Here is a 27,530-nt window from a genome sequence, read left to right as displayed (position 1 = left end):
GCCAGTACGACTGGCTAGTCCCAATTAACTTACTGGTTCCGATGTCCCAGTTGGTGTAGAAGTCCTCTACTCTGTGACACCATCTAGGTTGCCAGAACCAGAACGCTCCGTTCCTTCTGTATTTCATGTCCGAGTTCCTGTGGGGGAACATACAGTGTTCATAATGTTTGATCCTGTATATTTCTGCGACATTGGGAAGTATGTCAGTGTCCCCTTAGACGGTGAATGACAGTGACCTTCAAGATAAGGGACGTACACTTGTCCTCTTACAGCGGAACGCATAGCTAGTCCTCCAATCAGGAAACGAATTCTAATGTATTCTTTCAGGGGAACTCCTCTTAAATGGAACGTATGTTGATGTCCTCCAACGTAGGAAACGTTTGTCATTGTCCTCCAGCGTAGAAAACGTTTGTTATTGTCCTCCAACAGGGGAACATATGTCATTGTCCTCCAACAAGCGAACGTATGTTATTGTCCTCCAACAGGGGAATATATGACATTGTCCTCCAACAGGGGAACATATGACATTGTCCTCCAACAAGGGAACGTATGTTATTGTCCTCCAACAGGGGAACATATGTTATTGTCTTCCAACAGGGGAACATATGACATTGTCCTCCAACAGGGGAACATATGACATTGTCCTCCAACAGGGGAACGTTTGTCATTGTCCTCCAACAGGGGAACGTTTGTCATTGTCCTCCAACGGGGGAACATATGTCATTGTCCTCCAACATAGGAAACGTATGTCATTGTCCTCCAACAAGGGAACATGCATCATTGTCCTCAAACAGGGGAATGTTTCAGGTTCAATTCAGCTCTAAAATCCATCATAAATGATACACTGAAAACCATCGATATTTATCGCAATTGTTGCTTGCAATATCAATAGTTATCGCAATAGTGATTTCCAGACCAATAGTCACCCCTTGTTATTATATGTAATTTTCGAATATCCCTATTATTTTTCAGAGGATATATCGCAATTATCAGGTTGTCTATGCCTTAAAGGCTGAAATTGGACGACACTGAACATGATATTCAATTGTCCTCGGTATGAAATAAAGACAAATAGAACACTATGATCAAACATGCAAAAACAAACAACGCTGGTGCAATTTTAACCATAAATCGTAGAGGTCATTCATTTGGCTCACTCACTCACTCGAACTTGCTACCGTCCCAAAAATTGGAACCAGTGTACTGACTCACCCGCTGGCGTCTCTCAAAGCCACGAGGAATGCTTGAATGTGTTTCAGCCGTTCTGGCATCGGCAACTTCAGCCATTTCTGCTTGACATATATCTGGTGCATTTTGGTAGTCCCTAAATATCTGTAGCAGAAACTACTACTACTACTACTACTACTACTACTACTACTACTACTACTACTACTACTACTACTACTACTACTACTACTACTAATAATAATAATAATAATAATTATAACAACAACAATAATAATAATAATGTGGTGTAGCTCGATCATTTTATTACCGTCTTCGCCATGGTTGTGGTTTTGACACAAAAGTCCACCCATGGTACGACCTGGAATATGCAGAGGGCGTCATGGAAAATGATTAATGCAAAATTCTTTGGAACAGGCCCATTTACAGCCTTTGACGTATCCAGGCCAACAAACCTGATCTTGTCCTTTTTGATAAATCCAATGAAATCATTTATATCATTGAATTGTCTGACCCCTTTGACACTAATGTGATTGACAAGATTGAGGAAAAAACATGGCAAATATGCGGACCTCGCTTTCGAAATGTCACGCTTGCATCCCAAGTACCAAGTTGTCCGACTCCCCATTATTCTCGTTGCCTTAGGTTTGGTACCTCCCAATCTGTTGACTGACATTGGGAGATTACCCGGGTTTGCTACCAGAAATACAGCCCTTCTGACAATCTGGGTAATGCAGAAGGCTGCAGTGTTGGGGGGTCTTCACATTCTCCGAAAGGTTCTGGGTGGGTTTGACTAGGCAGCGCTTCCCATTCCCAGCCCAAGTTCCATTCGCTGTCTGGGCTGCGTGTAGAGGTGGCAAGGGCCCTGAGCTGATGATTAGCCTAACCAGCCGGACTGCCAGGATCACCCAAACCCTCTTTGCTGCATTTTTTATTTTAATCTGTAAATAATAATAATACATTTATTGACGGATAGTCACATGGTACATTTTTCCTATCTTTCACAAGGTGTGTGAATGCTTTCTTTTCAACATATGTTATAAAAGGATAAAATTATGTACAGTATATTTTTCCAGAAACACATTTTTCTTAATGGATATTGTGATGGATATTTCCTTATAATCCATTTTCTTATCAGAGTGTATAATCATGAATAGTCTGTACATATCTTCCACGAATACCTGATTTTCTTAATTCACAACAATTATTTCATGTGAAATAGAATGAAATTCATTTTATGCACTCTTCCATGAAACGACGAAGAAGGATAATAAGGCCCAGTGGAAACCTCAAAATTATGAGACATGTTCACTTGACTGACAACAAGCCAGTTTTCGTTCTCACACTTTCAAGCTCTGTACTGTCATCACCAAACACAAAGGTGTGGACAAAATGATTAAGACGAAGTTTGTGACCAAAATCCCATTAACATTTACACCTGTTAACTTTCTTACTGATTTATTTTAAGTTTTTCTCATTTCTAAAATTATGCATATCCCGTCATACCTTCTTTCCTTACATAAGGGGGCGGTCGGGTAGCCTAGTGGTTAAAGCGTTCGATCGTCACGCAGAAGACCCGGGTTCGATTCCCGACATGGGTACTATGTGTGAAGCCCATTTCTGGTGTCCCCCGCCGTGATATTGCTGGAATATTGCTAAAAGCGGCTTAAAACCATACTCACTCACTCACTCCTTACATAAGTGTCATGGTGTCCTGATCAGAACTGAGTAAGGGAAAAAAAGCTGATGCAATATTCCAGCGTTTGTTCAGGAGAACACATGACTTGCCTTTGCGTGTGTTTATGATTAGTTCCACTGTTGGTGCAAAATTTATGAAATGTCAATGTCAATTTCATTGTCGAAAGTTGAAGAGCCGGGTTATAACCCTCACACTTTCGAAACATGTTCACTTAATGACAAATGTGCTATTTGAAAAAAAATAACATAACGTCAAACTTAAAAAATCATTTCTCCAACTGATTTAAAATAACATCTGTCATCCGTAACCGACATCTGCTGATTCAAAATATATATGTTATCGTGTTGATTAAATCAATAGATCAAAGAGAACCTCGGCGATGATGTGTGAATCTGTTTGATGTAGACATCACGACAGCTGTCTTCTTTGTACTGACTGTCATTGGAAAAAAAGCAATAATGGTGATATATACATAGTAATAAATACTTTAATTGTTGATGATCACTGATCTCAATAATTATACAAATACACTTTCTCTGATTCAGAGAATAATTATCTATCTCAATTTTAATATTCCATATTTAACAGGTAAACAGATCGCAGACCATAGTCCCCTTTTACTTAGAACTCGGCCTGACGTTGGAATTATAGTTAGTGTTTTCAGAGTGGCGGGTGCTATTGAGTATTTGTTGCCTAGCAAATTCGGCGTTAGGTGGAGGTTTCAATTGTTGGAATATAACAGATTTATTTGTCATTTTCTGACATCACGCATCTCCCCCTCTCCATCATTTTGTGAAACCATATGTTTCTCTCATTATCTCTCTGTCTGTCCCTCTCTGTGTGTCTATGTCTGTCTCTCTCTATGTTTCACTCTCACTCTCTTCCTCCTTCTCTCTCTCCTCTCTGTGTGTGTCTCTCTCCAAATCTATCTGTTCTTCTCCCTTAATCTCTTTCCCATCTCTCTCTCTTCCCTTTCTCTTTCAGTCTGTCTGTCTTTCTCTTCCCTTTCTCTCTGTCTCTCTATCCCTTTCACTATCTCTTCACCTCTGTCTGTATCTCCCTGTCTGTATCTCCCTCTGTCTGTATCTCTCTGTCAGTATCACCCTCTGTCTGTATCTCTCTGTCTGTATCTCCCTCTGTCTCTCTTCCTCTCTCCCTGTCTGCTGTCCTCACAAAAGCCGAGAAACGAGAAAGCAACGGTAAGTGTTGTCATGCAGAAAACTGTCACCATGGAACATACCTGAAAACACATGTTAATCGCCATTGTAAAATAATACAGTTAACTGTCATTTTCTGAACCATATCTTTCTCTCTCTATCTCTCTGTCTGTCCCTCTCTCTGTGTCTCTGACTCACTCTCACTCTCTTCCTCCTCATCTCTCTCCCACTCTCTGTGTGTTTCTCTCTCCCTCTGTTTCTTCTATCTCTTCCCCCTTTTTGTCTCCCTGCCTCTCTCTTTTCCCCATATCTTCCCTTTTCTCTTTTTCTCTTTCCCTGTCTCTGTGAATCTGTCTCCCTCTCCCTTCCCATCTATGTGTCTCCCCCTCTTTATCGCTTCCTCTCTTTTTCTGCACATAAGCCGAGAATTGAATGTGTGTCATACAAATAACCATTGCCATGGAACAGTTACAAAAAAACACCCTTACGTCTGGTAATATGAGTAAGTTACTTTGTAAACAAAAATAAACAAACAAACAATGTTCATCAGAATATTGATACAAAATATCTTTTAACATATGTCTAATATATATATATATATATATTTATCATCCAAAACTGGCTCTCACAGGAGATATCGCTTGGATGACATCAAGCGATATCTACACTGTAGATATCGCTGCAATGAAATTACATCACAATGCTTTGCAGACCATTGTGACATCACTGGTTACCATGACGTCACAATCAAATGACATCACTAATGGCTCTGCTAATGAAGCTGTTAGCAGTACTTTTTACACTGAAGACACTGCTAATTACTGTCTCCAAATTGAAAAAGTTGGAAGAATGATGTTGGATGATAAATAAAATCTCACCCTCGTGTCTTTTGACATCAAATATATCAACACTCGTTGATAAAAGTGGCAAAAATCCTCGGCAAGCCTCGGAATTTCTCCACTTTTATCAACTCGTGTTGATATTTTCGATATAAAAAAACACTCGGGTGAGATTCTCTATATATGGTATATATATATATGTCTAATATATATATATATATATATATATATATATATATATATATATATATATATATATATATATATATATATATATATATATATATATATGGTAATTTATTTAATAGGTTTACAACAGTTATGTTGGCGACTGTTGTTTTTATTTGGTCAAATCGAGTTTCAAGTGTATACTTTCTTTTGCCCGATAGTCTATTTTCTAGACGATATTCATTTTATGACAGATGTTTTCTGGAGAATGCTAAAAAGGTGAGATAAGTTTGGATCTTATCTTGCTTATACAAGTCGGGAAATCGATAAGATCACGCCATGGATAGTGTCAATAAAAGATGAATATCCACCGAGAATAAAGGCTGAATGTCCAACATAACACACCCGTGCGTGCTTTCATAACCTATGCATTTCATTCTACAAATATGAATCATCTGTGTGATGGCTGGGAACAGTTTTCTAATCTCCTCTGGTTCAAGATGTGGGAACGATAGGTTAGCATTTTGGTTAAAACGTTGACTTGTCAAGCCAAGGAAATAGTTGGGATATATCTGAACGCGGCACAAAGCCCGCTTCATCATTCACACACAATGTGTTCCCCGATTTGATTTTTCTGGTATATGTCTGAAAGCGGCACAAAATCACCTTCATTCATTCACACACAATGTGTTCCCCGATTTGATATTGCTGGTATATGTCTGAAAGCGGCACAAAATCATCTTCATCATTCCCACACAATGTGTTCCCCTATTTGATATGGTGGGGATATGTCTGAAAGCGGCACAAAGCCCCCTTCATTCATTCGCACACAATGTGTTCCCCGATCTGATATGGTGGGGATATGTCTGAAAGCGGCACAAAGCCCGCTTCATTCATTCGCACACAATGTGTTCCCCGATTTGATATGGTGGGGATATGTCTGAAAGCGGCACAAAGCCCGCTTCATTCATTCGCACACAATGTGTTCCCCGATTTGATATGGTGGGGATATGTCTGAAAGCGGCACAAAGCCCCCTTCATTCATTCGCACACACTGTGTTCCCCGATTTGATATGGTGGGGATATGTCTGAAAGCGGCACAAAGCCCCCTTCATTCATTCGCACACAATGTGTTCCCCGATTTGATATGGTGGGGATATGTCTGAAAGCGGCACAAAGCCCCCTTCATTCATTCGCACACAATGTGTTCCCCGATTTGATATGGTGGGGATATGTCTGAAAGCGGCACAAAGCCCCCTTCATTCATTCGCACACAATGTGTTCCCCTATTTGATATGGCTGGGGTTTGTCTGAAAGCGGCACAAAATTACCCTCATTCATTCGCACACAATGTGTTCCCCTATTTGATATGGCCGGGGTGTGTCTGAAAGCGGCACAAAATTACCCTCATTCATTCATTCATTCATTCACTGTGTGTTCCCCGATTTGATATGCTTTAGATATGTTGGAAAGCGAGACAAAACCACTTTCACCCATTCATTCACTCGCAGCGTGTTGCCCGATTTGATATGTTCTTGATATGTTTGAAAACGATAAGAAAAACCTCACTTATTCATTCATTCACAGTGTGTTCCCCGATTTGATATGTTTTAGATATGTTAGAAAGTGATACAAAAAAACACACCTTGATTCATTCATTCACAGTGTGTTCCCCTATTTGATATGGCTGGGGTTTGTCTGAAAGCGGCACAAAATTACCCTCATTCATTCGCACACAATGTGTTCCCCTATTTGATATGGCCGGGGTGTGTCTGAAAGCGGCACAAAATTACCCTCATTCATTCATTCATTCATTCACTGTGTGTTCCCCGATTTGATATGCTTTAGATATGTTGGAAAGCGAGACAAAACCACTTTCACCCATTCATTCACTCGCAGCGTGTTGCCCGATTTGATATGTTCTTGATATGTTTGAAAACGATAAGAAAAACCTCACTTATTCATTCATTCACAGTGTGTTCCCCGATTTGATATGTTTTAGATATGTTAGAAAGTGATACAAAAAAACACACCTTCTTTCATTCACTCACAGTGTGTTGCCTAATTTTATAAATGAATCCGAATGAATCTGAACTGATATCATTAAACATTTGTATGCTCTAAAAAACAGAAACGTGATTTTAGATGTTTATATAACATAATCATATAAATAATCAACTGATGTTAATCGATTGTTAAAAAAAATTGCACACATCATTTCCATTGACCGGGGTTTCATAGGACGCACATGGAACAGAGGATGTTCAGGGTGCACGTGATGAGTCATCTGTTCTTGATATCTTGTATGGCCACCATTAGAATCCAAAACTGACTGGCATCGTCGCCCCATGGATGCAATCAGGTCCTGAATTAAAGCTATTGGAATCTTCACCTACTCTGCCTGCAGTGCTTGTGCCAACTGTCAGGGGTTCTGTGGTTGTTGCTGACGCATCCGAGGTCGCCGATCCGGTGCATCCCATAAATGTTTGATTGGGTTTCAATATGGAGACTTGGGGGGCCATTATCACAGGACCTGGATGTTGTGATCCCTGAAAAAGGCAAGGAAAATAATGTTCGCTTATTGCATAACGGGAAGGATGAATAATCTGCATAATGGGATGGCCGAAGACTCTCATCCATGTAACGTTGTGCCGTTCCCTAGAACTTGCACCAAGTCTGTTCTACCAGTGTAGATGGTCCACGTCCTGTATGCAGTTTCTTGAATAACGTTCTCCGCGACGCCTGTAAACACGACGTCTACCACCATCCAACGTTTTTCATAGCACAACAAGTGTTATGCACGTGTATGTCATGTTGGTGTGTTTCGTCGCCAGGCTCTCACGTGGTTGTGTTTATTTTGCGATTTTCCATCTTTTAAAAAAATTCTACCTCATTGTACCTCATTCTATCCCCACAAGTCAATCCCAATCCATGTAGAAATGACCAATTCATTTCTGGTATTTATTTTGTATGGATATCGGTAAAACTCTTAGATATTTACGCAAAGTATACATAATATACGCATGCTGATATATTTACATAAGGTGTGATTAATGTACGGATAACATTATGAAGAGGAAGCCGATGGATTTAACGAGAGAGAAACTACGTCGAGTGAAAGGATGCCACAGACTCCTACTTATTTGAATGTCACTTTAGCGGTAAGTGACGTATGAATCTGTCCTTTGTTCCTGTAGTGATACGTGGTCGACCGGATCTGGGAAGATCATACGTTGTCCCGTGTGTCTGATAACGGTTCCAAAGTCTTGTAGTCGACCGGATCTGGGAAGATCATGCGTTGTCCCGTGTGTCTGATAACGGTTCTACAGTCTTGTAATGATGCTTGGTGATACGTGGACAGTCGTGGCTACAGCTGAAGAAGATTCACCTGTTTGGAGTCGGCCTGAAACGTTGTTTCATTGGGTTTCCGTCGGTCATGGCATGTTTTCGCTGTTCACTTGCTATAAGATTGTGATGGTATGCAAAATGAAAACCCATCTTTATTATTGCTCAACAAATGATGTGCATGTCATGTTGGTGTGTTTCGGCGCAAGGTTCTCACGTGGTTGTGTTTTGTGTTTCGTTCCGCATGAGTTTGATGTTGTTGAGTCTGGTGACCGGGCAGACAACTTCATGCAAACAATCGTCTCCTGCTCTAGGTTTAGCGTTATTGTCCATGAGGATGAACTCCGGTCGATTACGTACACATCTAGAATGTCATCCCTGATGCGCACACCTGCCATCATGCCCTGCTGAAGGACAAGGCAGATCGGTTGTTTCAGCTCTATTGATCCCACGTCAAATCATGATTGAGCTCCATCCACAGCGGTCGTGTTTGGCTACGCTGGAATCCTGAAATGTTTCTTCTTGTCCACGCCCCAATCGGGCACGACGATCTGTGGAATCTAGACAGCATTTCGATTCATGAGTGAAACGTACTGGATACCAGTATTAGTCTGTCCAATTGACGTGATCTTCAGCCCAGTAAAACCGTGCCTGCCTGTGATTTCAGGTCAGTGGGATGCTAATGCATGCCCTCCGTGACCGGAGACGATTATGCAGTTAAAGAAGACATATTAACGCCACTGGAATTCCGAGGGTCATTTCTGAGTGAAGTGGCAGTCACGAAGTGACGACGTCTTGCTGCAAACAGGAGAAACCTGTCTTCCCGTTGTGTGGTCGCTGGGTAACGTCTGGTATCGATTCAATGCCTTGCTGATCACACGTTGCCTGACACCAAAGACGTTTGCGATGTGACGTTGTGTTGGCCCATTTTTAAGCATGCTTATGCATCTGCCTTATTCTTCGGTTGTCACCTCTTGCACCTCGTACCCATGACTTGATGCCTCTGTCCGCTCATCGTGAATTTGAGGTCCTGACGCAGTAGGGCCACACGCATGCGGAGGTGACATTCCTGATTTTTACACTTTCAAGGAAGGTCGATTAATCTCTGTGCTCCGACGGTCCTACTATCGGCACTTCCGGTTTATGTGTTCACTCAGTCGAGTCCGCATTATCCCGATGACTCCATGTCCTTTTGCCAACTGTCCCTATTCATCCCAACCTTATGTACATTACTTCAGGTACCACCGTCAGTTTTTTATTACTCCTGAACGCGGCGTTTAAATTACGCGACAAAACCCTTTCTATATCCAATAGAAATTACTTTTGAAATGTAGTGTAGGTCCGATTATATTTATTATTACACCTTGAACCAAAATAGTATATAGAGGTTGCCATGGTTGTGTGAATGACAACATAATTTGCTGCATATATTGATGCTTTATCCCTGCACATGTTGTTATCTCATGAACGAATTGCACACCAAATAAGTAATTTAATATCTTTTTCCGACGCTAAGCTGTGCTTTTTTGGCCACAAATATAAATATCTCTCTTAGCGGCTTCAGTATATTCTAGTCTAGACAAAGTATCATCTAACTCCAAACTTAGTATAATCCAACTCCAGTATCATCTAGTCTAAATAGCCTTCATTGACATCTAACTCTCGCCTGCAGTATCATCTATTATAGCCTTGTAATTATATAATAATAGTGACATCTAAAATCTAGTCTAGCCTTCAGTCTCATTCAAATCTAGCCTTCAGTATCAACCATCAGTCAAGTATCGTGGCCTTTGTCTTTACGTTAACTCGCTGAATTGTTGAACACCAGTTAGCAATGACGGAACCTCTTTGCTTTCACTATCATTGACCTTGATGATATGACAATTTCACGAGGAACGTGTGTCGACAGAGGGATTCGAACCCGTGAAATCCGGAATGAAGGCTAACTAATGTTTTTTGGGGTTTTTTTTAAGGCGAGGACACATGGAAGAAAATTCATAAAATGTGTTTACTTGCATCAGGACTAAAAGCGTTTTCGTTTGTGAACGATGCAAGAAGTGTTATATGCAGTGTGTTCTTATGGAATTTTGTGCATTTTACGTACGAACAGCTAAAAAACGAACAGCTAGAAAAGAAAATACTCTTATCTTGACAAGGGCTGACATATTCCCGAGGCACGAGAGTAAACTGACTATAAAAGTCCAGTTTTCACCCTTGCCGAACGAGGCTAGTATTATGGAGTTACATGTTGTCTAGACTAACGAGTCAATGCCTAGTCTAATGAAAATCGCGCTCCGAAATCAATATGCGGTTCGTAAACTGTCGTGCAGATTTCGATCGATTGCAGGATTTGCAAAGCATGTGCACCGCCAACTCGTTGTCAGCAGATATTTTCCACATCCTTTCATGTTTTTAATCAAGGTGCTCACGTGATTTGATGCCTTTCGCGATGTACGACCCGTTTGATCAAATATAGATCTTGATTATCGATCAGATCGTCCTGACTGGGCGCCACCATTTTGTGTAAAGCAAACGCAAGTGATACGAGAGGTGGAATCTGATTGGTCCATAGGAGAGGCTAAGAAGGGAAATAATTGGTAATAGCCACTGGCGGCTCAACGACCGAGACCAGTAAATCAAGCCTAGTTCGGCAAGGGTGGAAACTGTACTTTTAAAGTCAGATAACTCCCTTGCCTTGGGAAGATGAGGGCTGAATGCTCATAAAAAGCCTGGTGTCTTGTGATAGAAATGGTTAGAGTCCAACTATACATTTTAGACGATGAGACTCCAGGGTCTTCGTGCTCAAAGCTGTACTTCGTATCACTATCAAACCGTAGTATCACCGAACTTAAGCATTAGTATCATCAATCTTACGAATTTGTAAGCTTTCAGAATCATCTACATCTAACCTCCAGGATCATCTAACACTAGCCTTCAGTATCATCTAACACTAGTCTTCAGTATCATCTAACACTAGCCTCCAATATCACCTAACACTAGCCTTCAGTATCATCTAACACTAGCCTTCAGTATCATCTAACACTAGCCTTCAGTATCATCTAACACTAGTCTTCAGTATCATCTAACACTATTCTTAAGTATCATCTAACTGTATCATTCAGTATCACCTGGCACTAGCCTTCGGTACCATGTAACACTATCCTTTAGTATCATCTAACTCTAACATTCAGCACGATCTAACTGTATCCTTCTGTATCATCAAACTGTATCATTCAGTATCATCTAACTCTAGTCTTCAGTATCATCTAACTGTATCATTCAGCATCATCTGACACTAGCCTTCAGTATCATCTATTTCTAGCCTTTAGTATAATCTACCACTAGCCTTCAGTATCATCTAACTCTAGTCTTCAGTATCATCTAACACTAGCCTCCAATATCACCTAACACTAGCCTCCAATATCACCTATCACTAGCCTTCAGTATCATCTAATACTATTCTTAAGTATCATCTATCTGTGTCATTCAGTATCACCTGGCACTAGCCTTCGGTATCATGTAACACTATCCTTTAGTATCATCTAACTCTAATATTCAGCATCATCTAACTGTATCCTTCTGTATCATCAAACTGTATCATTCAGTATCATCAAACTCTAGTCGTCAGTAACATCTAACACTAGCCTTCGGCATCATAGTTTTGTAGCCCTAAGTATCATCTCACACTAGTCTTCAGTATAATCTAACTCTAGTCTTCAGTATCGTCTTACCCTAGTCTTCGGCATCATGTATTTGTAGCCTTCAGTATCATCTAACACTAGTCTTCAGTAACATCTCACACTAGTCTTCAGTATCATCTAACTCTAGTCTTCAGTATCGTCTTACACTAGTCTTCGGCATCATATATTTGTAGCCTTCAGTAACATCTAACTCTAGTCTTCAATAACATCTAACACTAGTCGTCAGTAACATCTAACATTAGTCTTCAGTAACATCTAACACTAGTCTTCAATAACATCTAACTCTAGTCTTCAGTATCGTCTTACACTAGTCTTCGGCATCATATATTTGTAGCCTTCAGTAACATCTAACTCTAGTCTTCAGTAACATCTGACACTAGTCTTCGGCATCATATATTTGTAGTCTTGAGTAACATCTAACTCTAGTCTTCAGTATCGTCTTACCCTAGTCTTCGGCATCATGTATTTGTAGCCTTCAGTAACATCTTACTCTAGTTTTCAGTAACATCTAACACTAGTCTTCAGTTACATCTAACTCTAGTTTTCAGTAACATCTAACACTAGTCTTCAGTAACATCTAACTCTAGTCTTCAGTAACATCTGACACTAGTCTTCGGCATCATATATTTGTAGCCTTCAGTAACATCTAACCCTAGTCTTCAATAACATCTAACACTAGTCGTCAGTAACATCTAACACTAGTCTTCAGTAACATCTAACACTAGTCGTCAGTAACATCTAACACTAGACTTCAATAACATCTAACACTAGTCTTCAGTAACATCTAACTCTAGTCTTCAATAACATCTAACACTAGTCGTCAGTAACATCTAAATCTAGTCTTCAGTAACATCTAACACTAGTCGTCAGTAACATCTAACACTAGACTTCAATAACATCTAACACTAGTCGTCAGTAACATCTAACACTAGTCTTCAGTAACATCTAACTCTAGTTTTCAGTAACATCTTACTCTAGTTTTCAGTAACATCTAACACTAGTCTTCAGTTACATCTAACTCTAGTCTTCAGTAACATCTGACACTAGTCTTCGGCATCATATATTTGTAGCCTTCAGTATAGCCTATTAACAAAGAACACGAGAGAAGAATTATACAGTTTAATCCCTTTGGTCGAAGAAACACATATTTTAAAAAGAAATGAAAAGGCGCATATTATATACAGATTAAGTCAATGGAAGTAACGTATTAAGAAACCAAAGCAAGGTACACGCTATCCGTGAGATACCAACATGTCCGTGTAACCTTCATCTACAGTATATAGACGCAGCCGTATGCATCTTGTCAGTCGAACGCCTGCAGTCGTGTTCTTCTGTGTCAAACTAAAACGACATTTGTCATTTGCTCAAGATGTAGATTGTGCTGTGAAATAAAAGCGGCAAATCCAAATCCAAGATAAACGCCGAGTAGAGAGTACGAGTCCGAGTATATCATGTACATTGATGAATAACTGTCAAATTGTGATGACACCATATGTTCGCGAATTGTGAGCATATCCTGCCGTAACGGTGGCAAAAGTCACCAACACATGCAAATCCAAGTGAATTATTCACATAAAAAAAACACACGGGAAGTTCGGAGACGCTTGACGCGACCCCCTTTGGAGGTGTTCTCGGTTCTTCAAGCAGAGTGGTGTCGTGTGAAATCAAAATATCGGATTTTAATTAGGTTACAGTTGTTATTAAATAAGTGAGTGAATGATTATCGTTTACTCCACCAATATATTCAGCAATAGTCACGCTGCGTCACAGCGACCTGGTAATTACATGGATCTGTACAGCTAGTGGTTGATAGCATGACCAACGATCCATGCAGTCGTGGTGAGACATTTTAACCATACAATCCCCACTGTCGGCTCTTACGTCGTGTGTCGTTATTCCACTCGAGAATCCCCAGGGATTTATTTGTAAATATCAGGGTAGTAATAGCTATGTAGCTGTCACACACTCTTGTCAAGCGAGAAGGTTCTTGATGTATTTCGACGAGGCATTTTGAAAGCTCGATGTAACATTGACACAAATCTATCCATGTCTAGCAGAATCAGAGATCCAAACACTAGCACTAGAATTCCGATTCCCGATGCCCCAAGCGTCCCGGCAGAAGGTCGGTCATCTCGTGCTGAAGTCTTAGCTCGTCGGTAGGAAGACAGCATTTTCCTGTTCAGTAGCAATGTCTGCATCAACTGCTGCCACTCGATGCTGTTGGGTCCTGCGAGGTTCAGGCAGATTGAACTACACGTCCTTGGTCCTGGACGTGACCCTAGACAGGATAGATTCAATGCGTTACCATATGACTGACAATGTTGTAAAATGCACGTGAGTGATTAGTGTCTTTAATTTTCAAAGATCCAATTTTGAAAAAAAATGTGAAATTGATACTACATGAAATACATATTTGTCTGATCAATATCATTCTTGAATAGCTAAGAGTTAGTGCTTCAGAGTGAGTGAGTATGGTTTTACGCCGCTTTTAGCAATATTCCAGCAATATCACGACGGGGGACACCAGAAATGAGCTTCACATATTGTACCCATGTCGGGAATCGAACCCGACCGCTCCTAGTGCTTCAGAAAATAACTTAAACAATTTGTATTGTGCAATGTCGATAAACATTATGCCTTTTCATATTTGATAATGTTGATCAGATATCACAATTACGTATTTATCGCTGAGCATGTGAGTGTTTATTGTTAACGCCGTACTCAGCAATATTGCAGCTATTTGGCTGCAAATCATCGAATCTGAACCAGACAATCCAGTGATTGACATCATGAGCATCGATCCACGCAATTAGGATACGATGATATGTATCTACCAAGTCTGCTCACCCGACAACCCGATCCCGTTAGTCGCCTCTTGCGACAAGCATAGTTTACCTATTCTACCCCGGATCTTCAGGGGTGGGCATAGTCGAGGGTGATCTGGGTTTAACACCATTTGAATAGTACTCCAGTTTAAGTACTGTCAGTTTGATATGAGAGTAAAGCCCGAAGTGATGCGGTTCTCAGACGCTTACCACTTTGGTGAAACACACAAGCATATTTATATAACTGACAAACCTATAAACATAATAAGGACGAACCGGGATTCGAAGTCTGCACAACGAACTGGGCTATCCATGCCCTACTCAGACAGACAAAGCGCACACTAATTCGACATGTTGACTTACCACTGATGTTGCAAATAGCGTCTTCATGTGGGGACGTGGACGTCACCTCGGTAATAGTTGTGGTAGCTGGAATAGAGATTGTTGTAGTAGTTGGTGTTGATATCGTACTAGCTTGTGCAGCATTTGAAGTGGTTGTTGTCGCTGTAGAAGTACTTGAAGTAGTGGACAGTGCTGGAGTAAAAGTTGTTGCAGCTGATGTAGTCGTTGCAGTTGTTGCAGTGGTCGTTGATGTTGTTTCGGTAGTCGTTGCAGCTGCTGTAGAAGTACTTGAAGTAGTGGACGCTGCTGGAGTAGAAGTTGTTGCAGCTGATGTAGTCGTTGCAGTTGTTGCAGTGGTCGTTGCTGTTGTTTCGGTAGTCGTAGCAGCTGCTGTAGAAGTTATAGAAGTTGATGTTGCGAGAGCAGCGGGCGTGGTTGTAGTGGAAGTTGATGCAGCGGTTGTGGACGTTATGGAAGTTACTGTGGTAGTTTTCGTAGCCGTTGTGGTTGTAGTCGTTGCAGCAGCTGTGGTAGCTGCATTAGTGTTAGTTGAAGTAGTAGTAATAGGCGTTGTAGTCGTTGTAGAAGTAGGTGTACTAGTTGTGGTTGTGCATTCAACGTTTTCAGCAACCTTGGCATTGTTTGCAGCAACTGTTGGCGGGTGTTCGTTGTAAGTACCTTCAAAAGGGACACTTATGTTTAGCCTTATAACGACGGTCTTGTGGATATGTAAACGTTTCGTATTTGGGTGTGATTTGGTGTCTGAGAGACAGACTAAAGCATTTCTGGTTAGGTATATCATTGAGAGAGTAAGTAATACCGCCATTAACTGCTTTCAATAACATCATGGATGTCAGCATCATGTGGGTGGAACTCCAAAAAGTATCACGATGCAAGTCTTAGACGTTTATCACTTTTATGAAACCCAATTGCGTGGGTTACGAATATCGGAGTTATCTTTTGTTATCAATAGTTGATGATGCATTTTATGAAGAAATGTGTGTTGTCGAAAATGTTAGGTTGACATTAGGTTTGCATAATTCAAGTGAAGGGCTTTGGTAGTGTTTGGAATGCACAACCTTGTGCAGTTGGGAAGCCAAATGTATTTATTTTGCTCATGTGGTGCCAGTTTTGTCTGGTGAAATGTGGTGACGTTCCTGTTTGACGTCAAAGTCGAATCGTGACGTTACTATGCTGTGACGTTACATCTATTGGACGTTTTGGCTTTTCACTCACTAACAAATCAGTTCGGTATTCTGGCTATCATGTCATTGCATTAACAAAATGAAGTGACGGAAATTACGTTTTTAAGCAAAATGTTGTCAAAAATAGAATAACTTGTCTTAGATTTGAATATTTACACGTCACACTAACGCTTATGTTAAGTCTTCAATTGGTGATAAGAAAAGCAATATCGCCAGTTGGAATAAAAATTGGCTAATTAAACTATTCATAACATATAATTAGTCACTAATCAGCTGACCCATGAAGATCCGGGATAGAATAGGTCTTCAGCAACCCATGATTGGCGTAAAAAACGACTATCTTGTCTCAAGAGGCGACTAACGGGATCGGGTGGTCAGGCTCACTGACTTGGTTGATGCATGTCATCGTATCCCAATTGCATGGATCGATGCTCATGATGTTAATCACTGGATTGTCTGGTCTAGACTTGATTATTTACAGACCGCCCTCTTAAAGCTGGAATATTGCTGGTGCGGCGTTAAAGAAAAAACATCATTATGACATCAGATCATCGAATACAATTTGATCTCTCTATCACGACCTCAGTCACATCCTCAGAAAGAAAAGTGTGTATTTAAAAGCTACCGGCAGCATCCTTTTTGATCAGCTTGTCTCGAACTTCTGATAACTACATGTAGATATATTTTCAATGGTCCACTACACCTGGTGTTTTTCCTCATAGATGAACATGTTTGATTTTGAATAGCAAAACTAACATACCGGAGGACCCTATCACTGTGTGAGTGGAAATGAGGAATATATGCGTTAACTGACCATCGTAGCATCGTTTTACAAGAGAGTTGTAGCCATTTTCGTCGGTCATCGTGGGCACAGTGGTGATGTAAATGCTGCCCGCGGTGAAGATGTTACATGTCTGGCCGCTGTGTGATATTGCGACACACTCGTCCGTTCCTGTTGCTGCCTTTAAACACATCGCCTTACAAGACTGTAAATCTGTTTCGGATGATGTCAGCAGATTGTGCTGAGATATCTTCTTGTCTACGTACTCCTCGTACCAGCATTGGTCTGAAACAGTAAACAGTCGGAATTGTTCTGATACATTTAAACATCAGACTTGTGCTGATACATTTAAACATCAGTATTGTGCTGATACACTGAAACATCAGTATTGTGCTGATACACCGAAACATCAGTATTGTGCTGATACACTGAAACATCAGTATTGTGCTGATACACCGAAACATCAATATTGTGCTGATACACCGAAACATCAGTATTGTGCTGATACACTGAAACATCAGTATTGTGCTGATACACTGACACATCAGTATTGTGCTGATACACTGACACATCAGTATTGTGCTGATACGCTGACACATCAGTATTGTGCTGATACGCTGACACATCAGTATTGTGCTGACACGCTGACACATCAGTATTGTGCTGATACACTGATACATCAGTATTGTGCTGATACACCGAAACATCAGTATTGTGCTGACACGCTGACACATCAGTGTTGTTCTGAAACATTGAAACATCAGTATTGTGCTGATACACCGAAACCCCAGTATTGGTGACTCGGGTTAAACCAGATTAACCTCATCCGTAATTAATGCAATAAACCTATGTAAAAACTTGAGAGTTTTGAAATTAGAATTGCTGTCTTTTTTTAAATTTTGGGAGGAAAGTCCAAATTACCTTCTAAAATGTGCAATCTTTTTTTTTAATTATCCATGGTTCCATGTGTTTTTGATGAATATATATAAAAGTATAGAAATATAGTCCTACATTCAGGAATAACAAAACTTGAGTGCTTTGATATTTCATTTTTCATAGGACCTAAGTAGGCAAGAGGAGAGGAGAACTGCAACAGCCAGACTCTATAGAACTGGAACAAATATGTCCAGGAGAAGGCGGCTTTTTCAAATGATTACCGCCAGATTCAAACATTAGTTCCCTGAGAACACAGTTTGAAAAATGCGTGTAAGAAATGAAACCCGGAGACATGAAATTTGTTGAACTGAGGCGAGCGGACAATAAACAGGAGAGCGAGCCTGCACGTTTGCTGTGTCATTCCTTGTCGGCCCTTCGGTCTCAAAATGTAGTTTCGACTATGAGCATGCATACATTTCGCTAAATGTCCTGTGCATGACGATACACGTAATCAGAAAAGGAATTCCCGCGTATATCATATTGGGATTCCCCGACATTCCGTTGCAATAAAAGTAGTCCTCTTCAGTGGGCGTGGTTTAATGTTTCACGTTCATTGGGAAATGAATGCAATAACACGTGACCAATGACCAGCGAATCCGAATGCTGGAATTACAATGAACATAAGGAAAATTTAATTATGATTTGATAATTATAATTTGACTTTTTCAGATGTCTCCATCAGTCAACCAGATGTCTTTTGGTTCAATCCACAAAGATGTGTAGCTGTAATTGTGGCTCCTGTTTCAGACTGCACAACTTCTGCATCGACAAGGTTGCAGAGGAAATTGACACAGACGTTGATCATCGTAACATGGAAAACTATCCTGTAGCTGGGCAGTGTCAGGTTGGTTGTACGGCAAGGAGGAAGCTGATTACTAAACATATTTACATGGGCTGTAAGTAAACAACACAATAATACAAATATATATTTATTTCAATAACTGCTAAATCGCTGGGCAGTTCATGAATATATATGTATTGGCAGAAATTAACAAAAATAACAACCCAGTTTGTATTTAAAGTTATGCAGTGCTATAGGTGATTACATCAAGACAGATAACGATTTAAATGTCTCAATGCACAATGTGTCAGGTGAGTTAACAATTTACTTTTAAACACCAGTCAGACATATCAGCTTGGGTCTTGGTACAGTTAAGAGGAATACATCAATTTGTTCAAATGGGGACGAAGTATTGGGAGATTTATTTCCTTGTTTCTTTAACAGATGTTGCAACAGTTCAAATTTGGATTTCTCCAGGTCACGCCTTTCTCTCTCTACAGCCAGGTGCTCCTCTGATATGCTGAGCATCATCTTTTGCACATGTATCAGTTCTTTGAGGGCATCTGCTTTGGTTGTCTCCATATCAATTATTGAGGCAGTGTGTTTTGGTGGCTGCTGGTTTTTTTCTGTAAAAAAATCAATTTATCATGTTTATTACATCATCATGATCAGTAGTTGTTAGTTATTTGAAGCCAAGTACTAATCAGTGATGAAAATCAAACATTTCATTTAGATGAAAGAATATTATACTGGACATTAGTAGTTAAAACCCAATATATGACTCCATAAAACTTTGTTTGTACTAAAACCAGTGAGAAGTATCATTCCATCATGATATGAATATCAAAAGATAATAGCGTGCCCAAACTATATATTAATGTCAAACCAAATCTATGTCTGGATCTGATCATCTTGGTATCCTTTCTGTAACAATCAAGAAATGTAAATGTGTTTTAGGTTAAATTATCATAAATTTATCATTGCCGAAATAAGAATTTAATTATCAATTTATGATCAGCTTGTTATGCTATTTGAGTCATCAGATGATTGGATATTAAGTATGATTCTATATTATTGTTGATTTTGGAAGCCTCATCACTGCAAATGTTCCCAGACATTAATATAGGACCTGCAAGTTTGATGAAATTAGGTTCCATCGATAATCATGGTAATTTAATATATCTGAGATTTAAGTTATAATTGATTGACGTCATAAATAAATGCAATGGGAATGTTTTGTTTAACAAGTATTAAACAAGTATACCAGGTGTTTTATTGGTTTGTCTCTCGTTATTTGTGATGACAGAATCGAGCAAATCCACTGTTGCAAGGCCACCTTCATTCAACATGTTCAGTGTAGACAAAGCTGAAATGTTTTGTTTTATTATGAATTAATCATCTCTGTTCATGTCAATCAAAGCTATTACTAGTGCTACTTCCAACAATCATTGTTGAAAATACACACAGTTCACTGAAGATATTCAATCATCATGAATGTTGTTTTGTATTTAGAATATAAGAAAAACACTCACTTTCAACAGCCTCAGACACAAATCCACCAACTCTTCATTCAATTTGACTATGTGTAATCAGTGATACAACCTATAAATAGAAATATTCAAGCTATATACACTGGGTAGAAGAATTATGTTAATAAATGTGAGGAAGAAAATCAATGGATGTCAACTCCTTATTATGAGGAAACACAACGTTTTGGAGTATATGCTAACTGCTTCACTTGATGAAGGTTAGGCCGATGACCTAACAACGTTCGTGATAAAATGAAATTTATTTCATTTCTGACACCACTGGATGTTATGTAATGCTTTCAAATAATATCAATGATAGATAGATACATTAATGTGATGCCATTGAGAAAGTAACGATGCTACGAATGCAAGCCTTAAATGCATGTCGAACTTACTGCGGCTATTGCATCCCACTCCCTCATTTTGGATTGATTGGTGATGCTTGAAGAAAATGAGCCGAATAAAACATGGCTGCTACACTTGACTTCATCGACCAAGAGTGTCACCTCACTTGATTGCCTCCACCGTTTCTGTACACTGATAGACGGCTGCGTCATGTTGAAGTATCAATGTCAGCCGTCTGCAGATGCGAGCAGGAGAGATAACTCTCAAGTCTCAACCGTAACTATGGACATAATTGAGTCTCCGGCACTAAAGATTTCAATCTTAGTTAAGGTTGCTGCTAAGTATTCTGTCGACTTTAAGATTGTCGAAAGGCAGCGTTGTGCAACGGGCGTAACATTGTTTAGGTATCTTAGTGACTAACTAAGTTTTGTACAACGGCACCCAGGATGCCGTTGTGATGTGAAACATTGAAACGCCAAAATTCGGCTGAGAGATAGAATTGGGCTGAAACACCGAAACATCAGAACGGGCAGAGACACTGAAACTTCAGGATCAGACTGAAACATAGATACATCAGAATGGGCTGAAATTCCTGAAACGTCAAGATCAGGCTGAAACACTGAAAAATCAGAATGGGCTGAAAAAACTGAAACTTCAGGATCAGGCTGAAACACCGAAACATCAGAATGGGCTGAAACACTGAAATCTCGGGATCAGGCTGAAACAATGAAAAACGTAAATTTCAGCATTGATGCCTAATGATTGGAAAGTTCAGGAGGAGATGATTAGATTGTATGTCACAATATGTATTATTTGCCCACACATGGTCTCAGAAATCGCATGTCTGCAGAAGAATCTTATACAAACACAATTATGCAGAGAATTCGGATGGGGTTTTATTTCTGCAGATGGAAGAACTATATTTTGTCTGTATAAATATCTGTCAGATGAATTTTGGTGTCGTCATAACGTTTGAGGTACAATCGGACATGCTCTTTCTTCGAAGATATTTTAAATAGTCGTCATACGACTCATGTTAAAAGCTTCAAAAGCTTTCAAACTGTTATGGAAGACAAGAGGAGAACATTTCAAAATTTGAGGCAACAGTGACAACAATTATGTCGCATGCAATTTCCTGTTTCGACTTGTACCATAAATGGTCTCGTGATTTTTTAGTTGAACACATACATGCCTTTGCGTGTGTTTGTGTCGGTGCCATTGGATACGCTCATTATTCCGTGAACATCAGGTATCGTGACTATTTAATAGTGGTTATAAACACATTCTTATGATACAGTCAGTAACTTACAGGCGGTATTTGAATAGCGAACATTGTATCTGAACGAACCTGTGTTTTCCTGGCAAATAACAGCTAGATTCGAATCGCATTGTTTTGTCTTGAAAATCCCATTCTTCGTGGTTCGGACACAGTTCTCACTTCCTTTTCCATCCGGTTCAAAGCCGATTAACCAAGGGGCATATTTCCCGAGAGGGCTGCAATCGTACTGCCAGTAGTGTACAAAATCAGGGTCTGTGGGTTCCTTGTCATACAATCCCAACCACATATCCGTAGTTCTAAGAGAAAGAATAAAAGGTATGAAAATCATTTTGATGGCTTGAGGTGTGAATTTAGGAAAGAATAAATGTTCAAATATAGACCTAAAGGAGAAGCTAGTTTGGGAAAAACACTGACAAAAACGCGTTAACGACTAGGCTACCCCACCGCCCCATATTTATGAAGAAGCCAAATTTGATATTACTCTGGACGCTATGCAGGAAAAGGTGATTTCAGCTTTGTGGTATCCTGTCCATATTTCTTCATTTGTTAAGTTTGATGATACTAAGCGGGTGTATGTGGGTTGGATACTAGAATTAAAAGGTCACCTTTCTACACCGAACTGCGCAATGTTCTTGGCGTGAAAGGATGGGTCTCCTCGATGTCAATGATTTAATTATGGAACTCTTTTTGCAATGACGAAAAATGCTATTTGTCTCTGTCTTAGAAACTACCCTTATCTGTCCAAGTATTGAAAGACAACAATTTTTATCCCATTCTGTACATTGATGTAACAAAGACCAAGTATGAAAACACTTACAAGCGCCCGTCATTGATCCAAGGCTCTAATACATTCCTGAAGACTTTCATCTCAGCCTCCGACGCAATCTTGAGCATCCGCTTGTTGGTGTTCACACAAACATCTTGTGCTTCATTCCAACTGCCATGAGTTTTGAACAGTGTGTATTTTCTACCTGCCGTTGTCACACCCATCAAAAGCCCTAAAATATCATGAAATGATATATGTAATAAAAATAACAATGGCTACAATTTCCCGCATACAACTAATGTAATTAATGCGACAACTCGATTCAGTCAGGAAAAAACTCATTTTACGAAACAGAGCAAAGTTTACAAAAGGTATTGCTCCAGACATATGTAAATAATCGAGTCTGGACCAGACAATCCAGCGATTGATATCATAAACATCGATCCACGAGTTGGGATCGATGACATGCATCAACCAAGTCAGCGGACCTGACCACCCGATCCCGTTTGTCGCCTCTTCCGAAAGACGTAGTCACCTTTTACGTCAAGCAATGGATCCTGAAGACCTATTCATCCCCGGATATTCACGGGTCAGATTTATTTTTCACCCATTTGTAAAACATTACAGTGTACATACTTCTTAATTAGACAGTCAACATATAACTTTTCAGTCAGTCTAGCCATCTGATTGACTGACTGTAAACCCTGGACTTTCGGTGTCTTCATCCGTTCAGTGCTCGATCATAAGAAGACCGCTATTTACGATGGGAATTCAACCATACGAAGGAAAGCAAACTGATTATTTTTACAAATTCCTTTTCTCATATCGATGTATTACAGCAGAAAAAACCTTCTCATATTAAGCTGATTATCTGTTTCGCTGAACGAACTTGTGCCAGTTACAGATGATCCCGAAAAACTTCGTTGAAGCTGGAAACATTTTTCCCTCAACAGACATAACATAAATTCCACATTACAAAACTGCAAAGTCAGAAACCAAATTATTCCCTAAAATGTTCCTAAGTTCACGAAAGAGCAACAAGACTTTAGTGCTGTTTGACATTATCGTTTTTGATATTACCGTACTGCGACGGGCGCTGTGGTTCATCCTCACTTGCGCCGATGTTTCCCATTCATGTACATGTACCTGATCGTTAATGACACATTAACACAGTATGAAAGGGAGCAATTCACCTTTACAATAACCTGTGTACATCACATAGCCCTGGGTAAATGGTTCGTTACAGCTGGCATCATCGCCGGCCATGCAGCGGGAAAGACGGCAAGATTGGCTGCGTCAGACATTTGAGCTTGATTTCATCTAGAACTTGGCGATAAAAGTTAAATAAACTAGCGATTTGTCCATTATAGCATTCGATTAACTGTCCGTCACACAGTACGTTCTGTGGTAGTGTGGACCGACAAGATGGATCACTGTTTTCCATCCACCTCGACTATTGTGACATTTTCAGCAGATACAGTCGGTGATCTCTGGGATATTGTGAAGCCCAACTGGAATTATCAGTCTATATACTGTTAAATTAGCAGATTTCCACTTATGATGAGGCCTTGCATTGTTTAAACATTACTACTGCATTTCAATTTGCCAACGACATATATGGCTGAAAAAAATGTACTAGAAACTATTTTTACAGGGAAATGACATCACAGACTTCCGCTGTGGTTTGGTCAGCGAACGTTGTAATCTTGAACTTAAATGTTACACTTGCTTTCATATGATATAAAGTTTTTGTCCCTCGTGTGACATGATATTAAGTTGAAGCGAGTGTAATATCCAATAAATCTGTCTAACCATAATAAAACCAGGAAATATCTTGTCCCTGGCATGACAACCTCAGACGTTTTGGTATACGGATCTTATATATCTCCGGCATAATGAACGAATGCCTCACAACGCTTACTGCCAATGTGGTAGTTTTAGCAGATGTAATCAACTTTTTGCAACCCTGAAAGGACCCTCTTGTTGTGGTGAAGTGCAACCTTAAACGGACCACCTCGGAGGTGACCAGTGGACAGTTGGTCTGCTCTGGCTGTTTGGCTTGGGAGAAACACGGATTGACTGGGTCATGAGTGAGTGTGGACTCAAGGCAGGAGGGTTTCTTACGATAAGGTGGTTTTAGGTAAAACATATTTAGTTTCTGCTCACATTAGGTTGTTTGACGTTGATCGCCGCAATATTCCAGCTTTATATATGACGGCGGTCTGTACATAATCGAACTGGACCAGACACACCAGTTATTGACATCATGAGCGATCTACGCATCCACATGGCATCCACATGGGCACCAATTGTGCTCCCCTTCTTGCGGATCTATTCCTTAATGTGTATGAATCTGAATTTCTGCTTAAGTTTAACTTAGGCTTCAGGAAAATCAATGATCTTATATCGTTCAATAATCATCAAATAACCAATACCCTAGTCACCTTAAATAGAACGAACGGATACTGGTGAGACCGCCTCGTCCGTTTCATATTAAGAACTATGCATAAAGATGCACAGTGACAAAAAACTCTCCACAAGACTGTATGACAAGAGGAATGACTTCAAGTTTCCAATTACCAACGTCCCCTTTAAGTTGTGTAATATTCCAGCAGCTGCGGCTGACGTACAATCGAACCTGCTCTTTCTGCGAAGATTTCAAAGGACGCCATACGGCTCTCGTTCGAAGGTTTGTTTCATCGAGGTAACAACATTCAAGGCCTCAGTAAAGCTCCCATAACGATTTATGGTAGACATAAGAAGGGCATTGCCAAATTTGACGCAAATTTGACAATAATGATAATATTATCCAATTTGGTTCCCTATTTTGACTTGTATCATGTTCCCGTGTTTGTTTTCAGGTGAGCAGTTGTCTTGCCTTTGCATGTTTTTATGACGGGTGCCACACTTTGGTAGGATACGGTTCTCTTTCGGGAACACCTTCTGTCATCACTATTTTGTATTGATTCAAGACTCTCATTATTTATCGACCACCGTGATATCGCTGGAATATTTCTGAGAGTGGCGTTAAACAACAAACAAACAAACACATTATCGATCCCGGTTAGAATAGGTCTGCAGCAACTCATGCTTGCCGTAAAAGGCAACTATGCTTGTCGTAAGAGGCGACTGACGGGATCGGGTGGTCAGGCTCGCTGACTTAGTTGATGCATGTCATCGATCCTAACTGCGTGGATCGATGCTCAGGATGTTAATCACTGCATTGTCAGGTGCAGACACGATTATTTACAGACCGCCCTCATATCTCTGGAATATTGCTGAGAGCGGTGTTAAACAACAAACACACAAACAAACAAACACACCAGCAAAACTAGCCTGGTAGCAAGTAAGATCTATCAACTCACCTAGTGTTGAATTTAATCCCGGGAGAATAGGTTGAAGGAATATTAATGAACTATCAGTCTTGTACTATTGTCTTATCATGGCACTTGTAACTGAAGACTAAGTCAATAGCTTGTTTAAAAACAGTCAATACATAATTCAAAGAGACGAAGGGATGGGATAAGTTGTATGCATAACCTGATCTCGACTTCACCGTTGTTGTTGACAGTTGTCTAGATGTTGCGTTGGCAATATTGACACAGGTGGATTTGTTACTCGCCTTCTAAGGCTAGTCTTCAAAAATTAAATGTGAAAATATGCAGGATGAAATGGACTGGGGTAAGCCAAATACACAGGTACATGACCACCATCACAATTATTACGAGGAACGAAAGACATATTGGCCATGTGGCATTGTGATTGTACATTTTTACCATAAATTAGAAACTTAGAAACTGAAGTCTATAGATCTGAATCGTAGACACTAGGCATCAGTTACATCCGTGCTATTTATTCATAAGAATCGTGCCAGTGAATATGTTTTGAGAATCTTTAACTGATGCTGATATTCTGTATCAATTGTAGGACATGACTTGAAGCTTTGTGTGACTCGAGGAATTCGAATATCACAAATTGTCGAAACGATGAATATATGAAATCCAGAGGATATATAAAACATATATACAAGTTTCTTAATTACAGTAAGTGGGTGCTTATTATGTATGTTACCTTAATACGCTCAATATTATGAACTCAATACGTATTCACCTGATTAAAGGGTTAGAGTGAGTGAGTTTGGTTTTACGCCGCTTTTAACATTAATCCAGTTATATCGCGGCGTGTCAGCTTAATGTGGGAGAAAAGCCTGAAGTGATGCATGTTACCACTTCCGTGAAACCAACAAGCATGGGTATGGTGCTGACAAACCTAGAAACATAATCGGGGCGAACCGGGATTCCAACCCACAATCACAGGTTTCTTGCGTGCCCAAGGGACTCAACTCTGCACATCGAATCGCAGCGCCTTAGACGACACACACACACACACACACACACACACACACACACACACACACACACACACACAACCGTTCCCACCGGGATTCCGGGTTACAATAAGTCTCGAGCAACCTACGCTTGTCACAAAGAGGGTCGGGTGGTAATGTTAGAATCAACTCGAATATTGCTGAGAGCGGCTTTAACAAGCAATTAAACAGAAACAACTTACCGTGATAAGTGAAGACAACAGTCAGTCCGAGCAGATACTTTTGAGGCACCATCGTATGAAGTCACTGCAATTGAGAAA

The 27,530-nt window shown here is 40.0% G+C and overlaps 1 protein-coding gene across 1 annotated transcript; it reads right to left on the bottom strand.

The window, feature by feature from the left end:
* Window positions 1–13,911: 13,911 nt before the first annotated feature.
* LOC139453224 (uncharacterized) lies at window positions 13,912–27,512 on the bottom strand. The gene is made up of 6 exons (XM_071234853.1): window positions 27,453–27,512; window positions 22,935–23,115; window positions 22,187–22,413; window positions 17,281–17,532; window positions 15,283–15,939; window positions 13,912–14,372 (listed from the first exon to the last, which is right to left on the bottom strand). Exons 1-6 carry the CDS (start codon window positions 27,502–27,504, stop codon window positions 14,053–14,055), a joined length of 1,689 nt encoding a protein of 562 aa, XP_071090954.1. The 5' UTR covers window positions 27,505–27,512; the 3' UTR covers window positions 13,912–14,052.
* Between the last annotated feature and the right edge of the window lie 18 nt (window positions 27,513–27,530).

This window comes from Haliotis cracherodii, unplaced genomic scaffold (genome assembly GCF_022045235.1).
Source record: "Haliotis cracherodii isolate W230 unplaced genomic scaffold, xgHalCrac1.p SCAF_9, whole genome shotgun sequence".
Classification (NCBI taxonomy): domain Eukaryota; kingdom Metazoa; phylum Mollusca; class Gastropoda; order Lepetellida; family Haliotidae; genus Haliotis; species Haliotis cracherodii.
This window is presented reverse-complemented; position numbering and strand designations above follow the sequence as displayed.

What these genes read in the sequence shown, in the direction of transcription:
- LOC139453224 (XM_071234853.1), bottom strand. Translation starts at nt 27,504, where the DNA reads ATGGTGCCTCAAAAGTATCTGCTCGGACTGACTGTTGTCTTCACTTAT. An exon ending in TGTTGTCTTCACTTATCACG is followed by an intron (nt 23,116 to 27,452) that starts GTAAGTTGTTTC and finishes ATGATATTTTAG; the next exon opens with GGCTTTTGATGGGTGTGACA. An exon ending in TGGATCAATGACGGGCGCTT is followed by an intron (nt 22,414 to 22,934) that starts GTAAGTGTTTTC and finishes TCTTTCTCTTAG; the next exon opens with AACTACGGATATGTGGTTGG.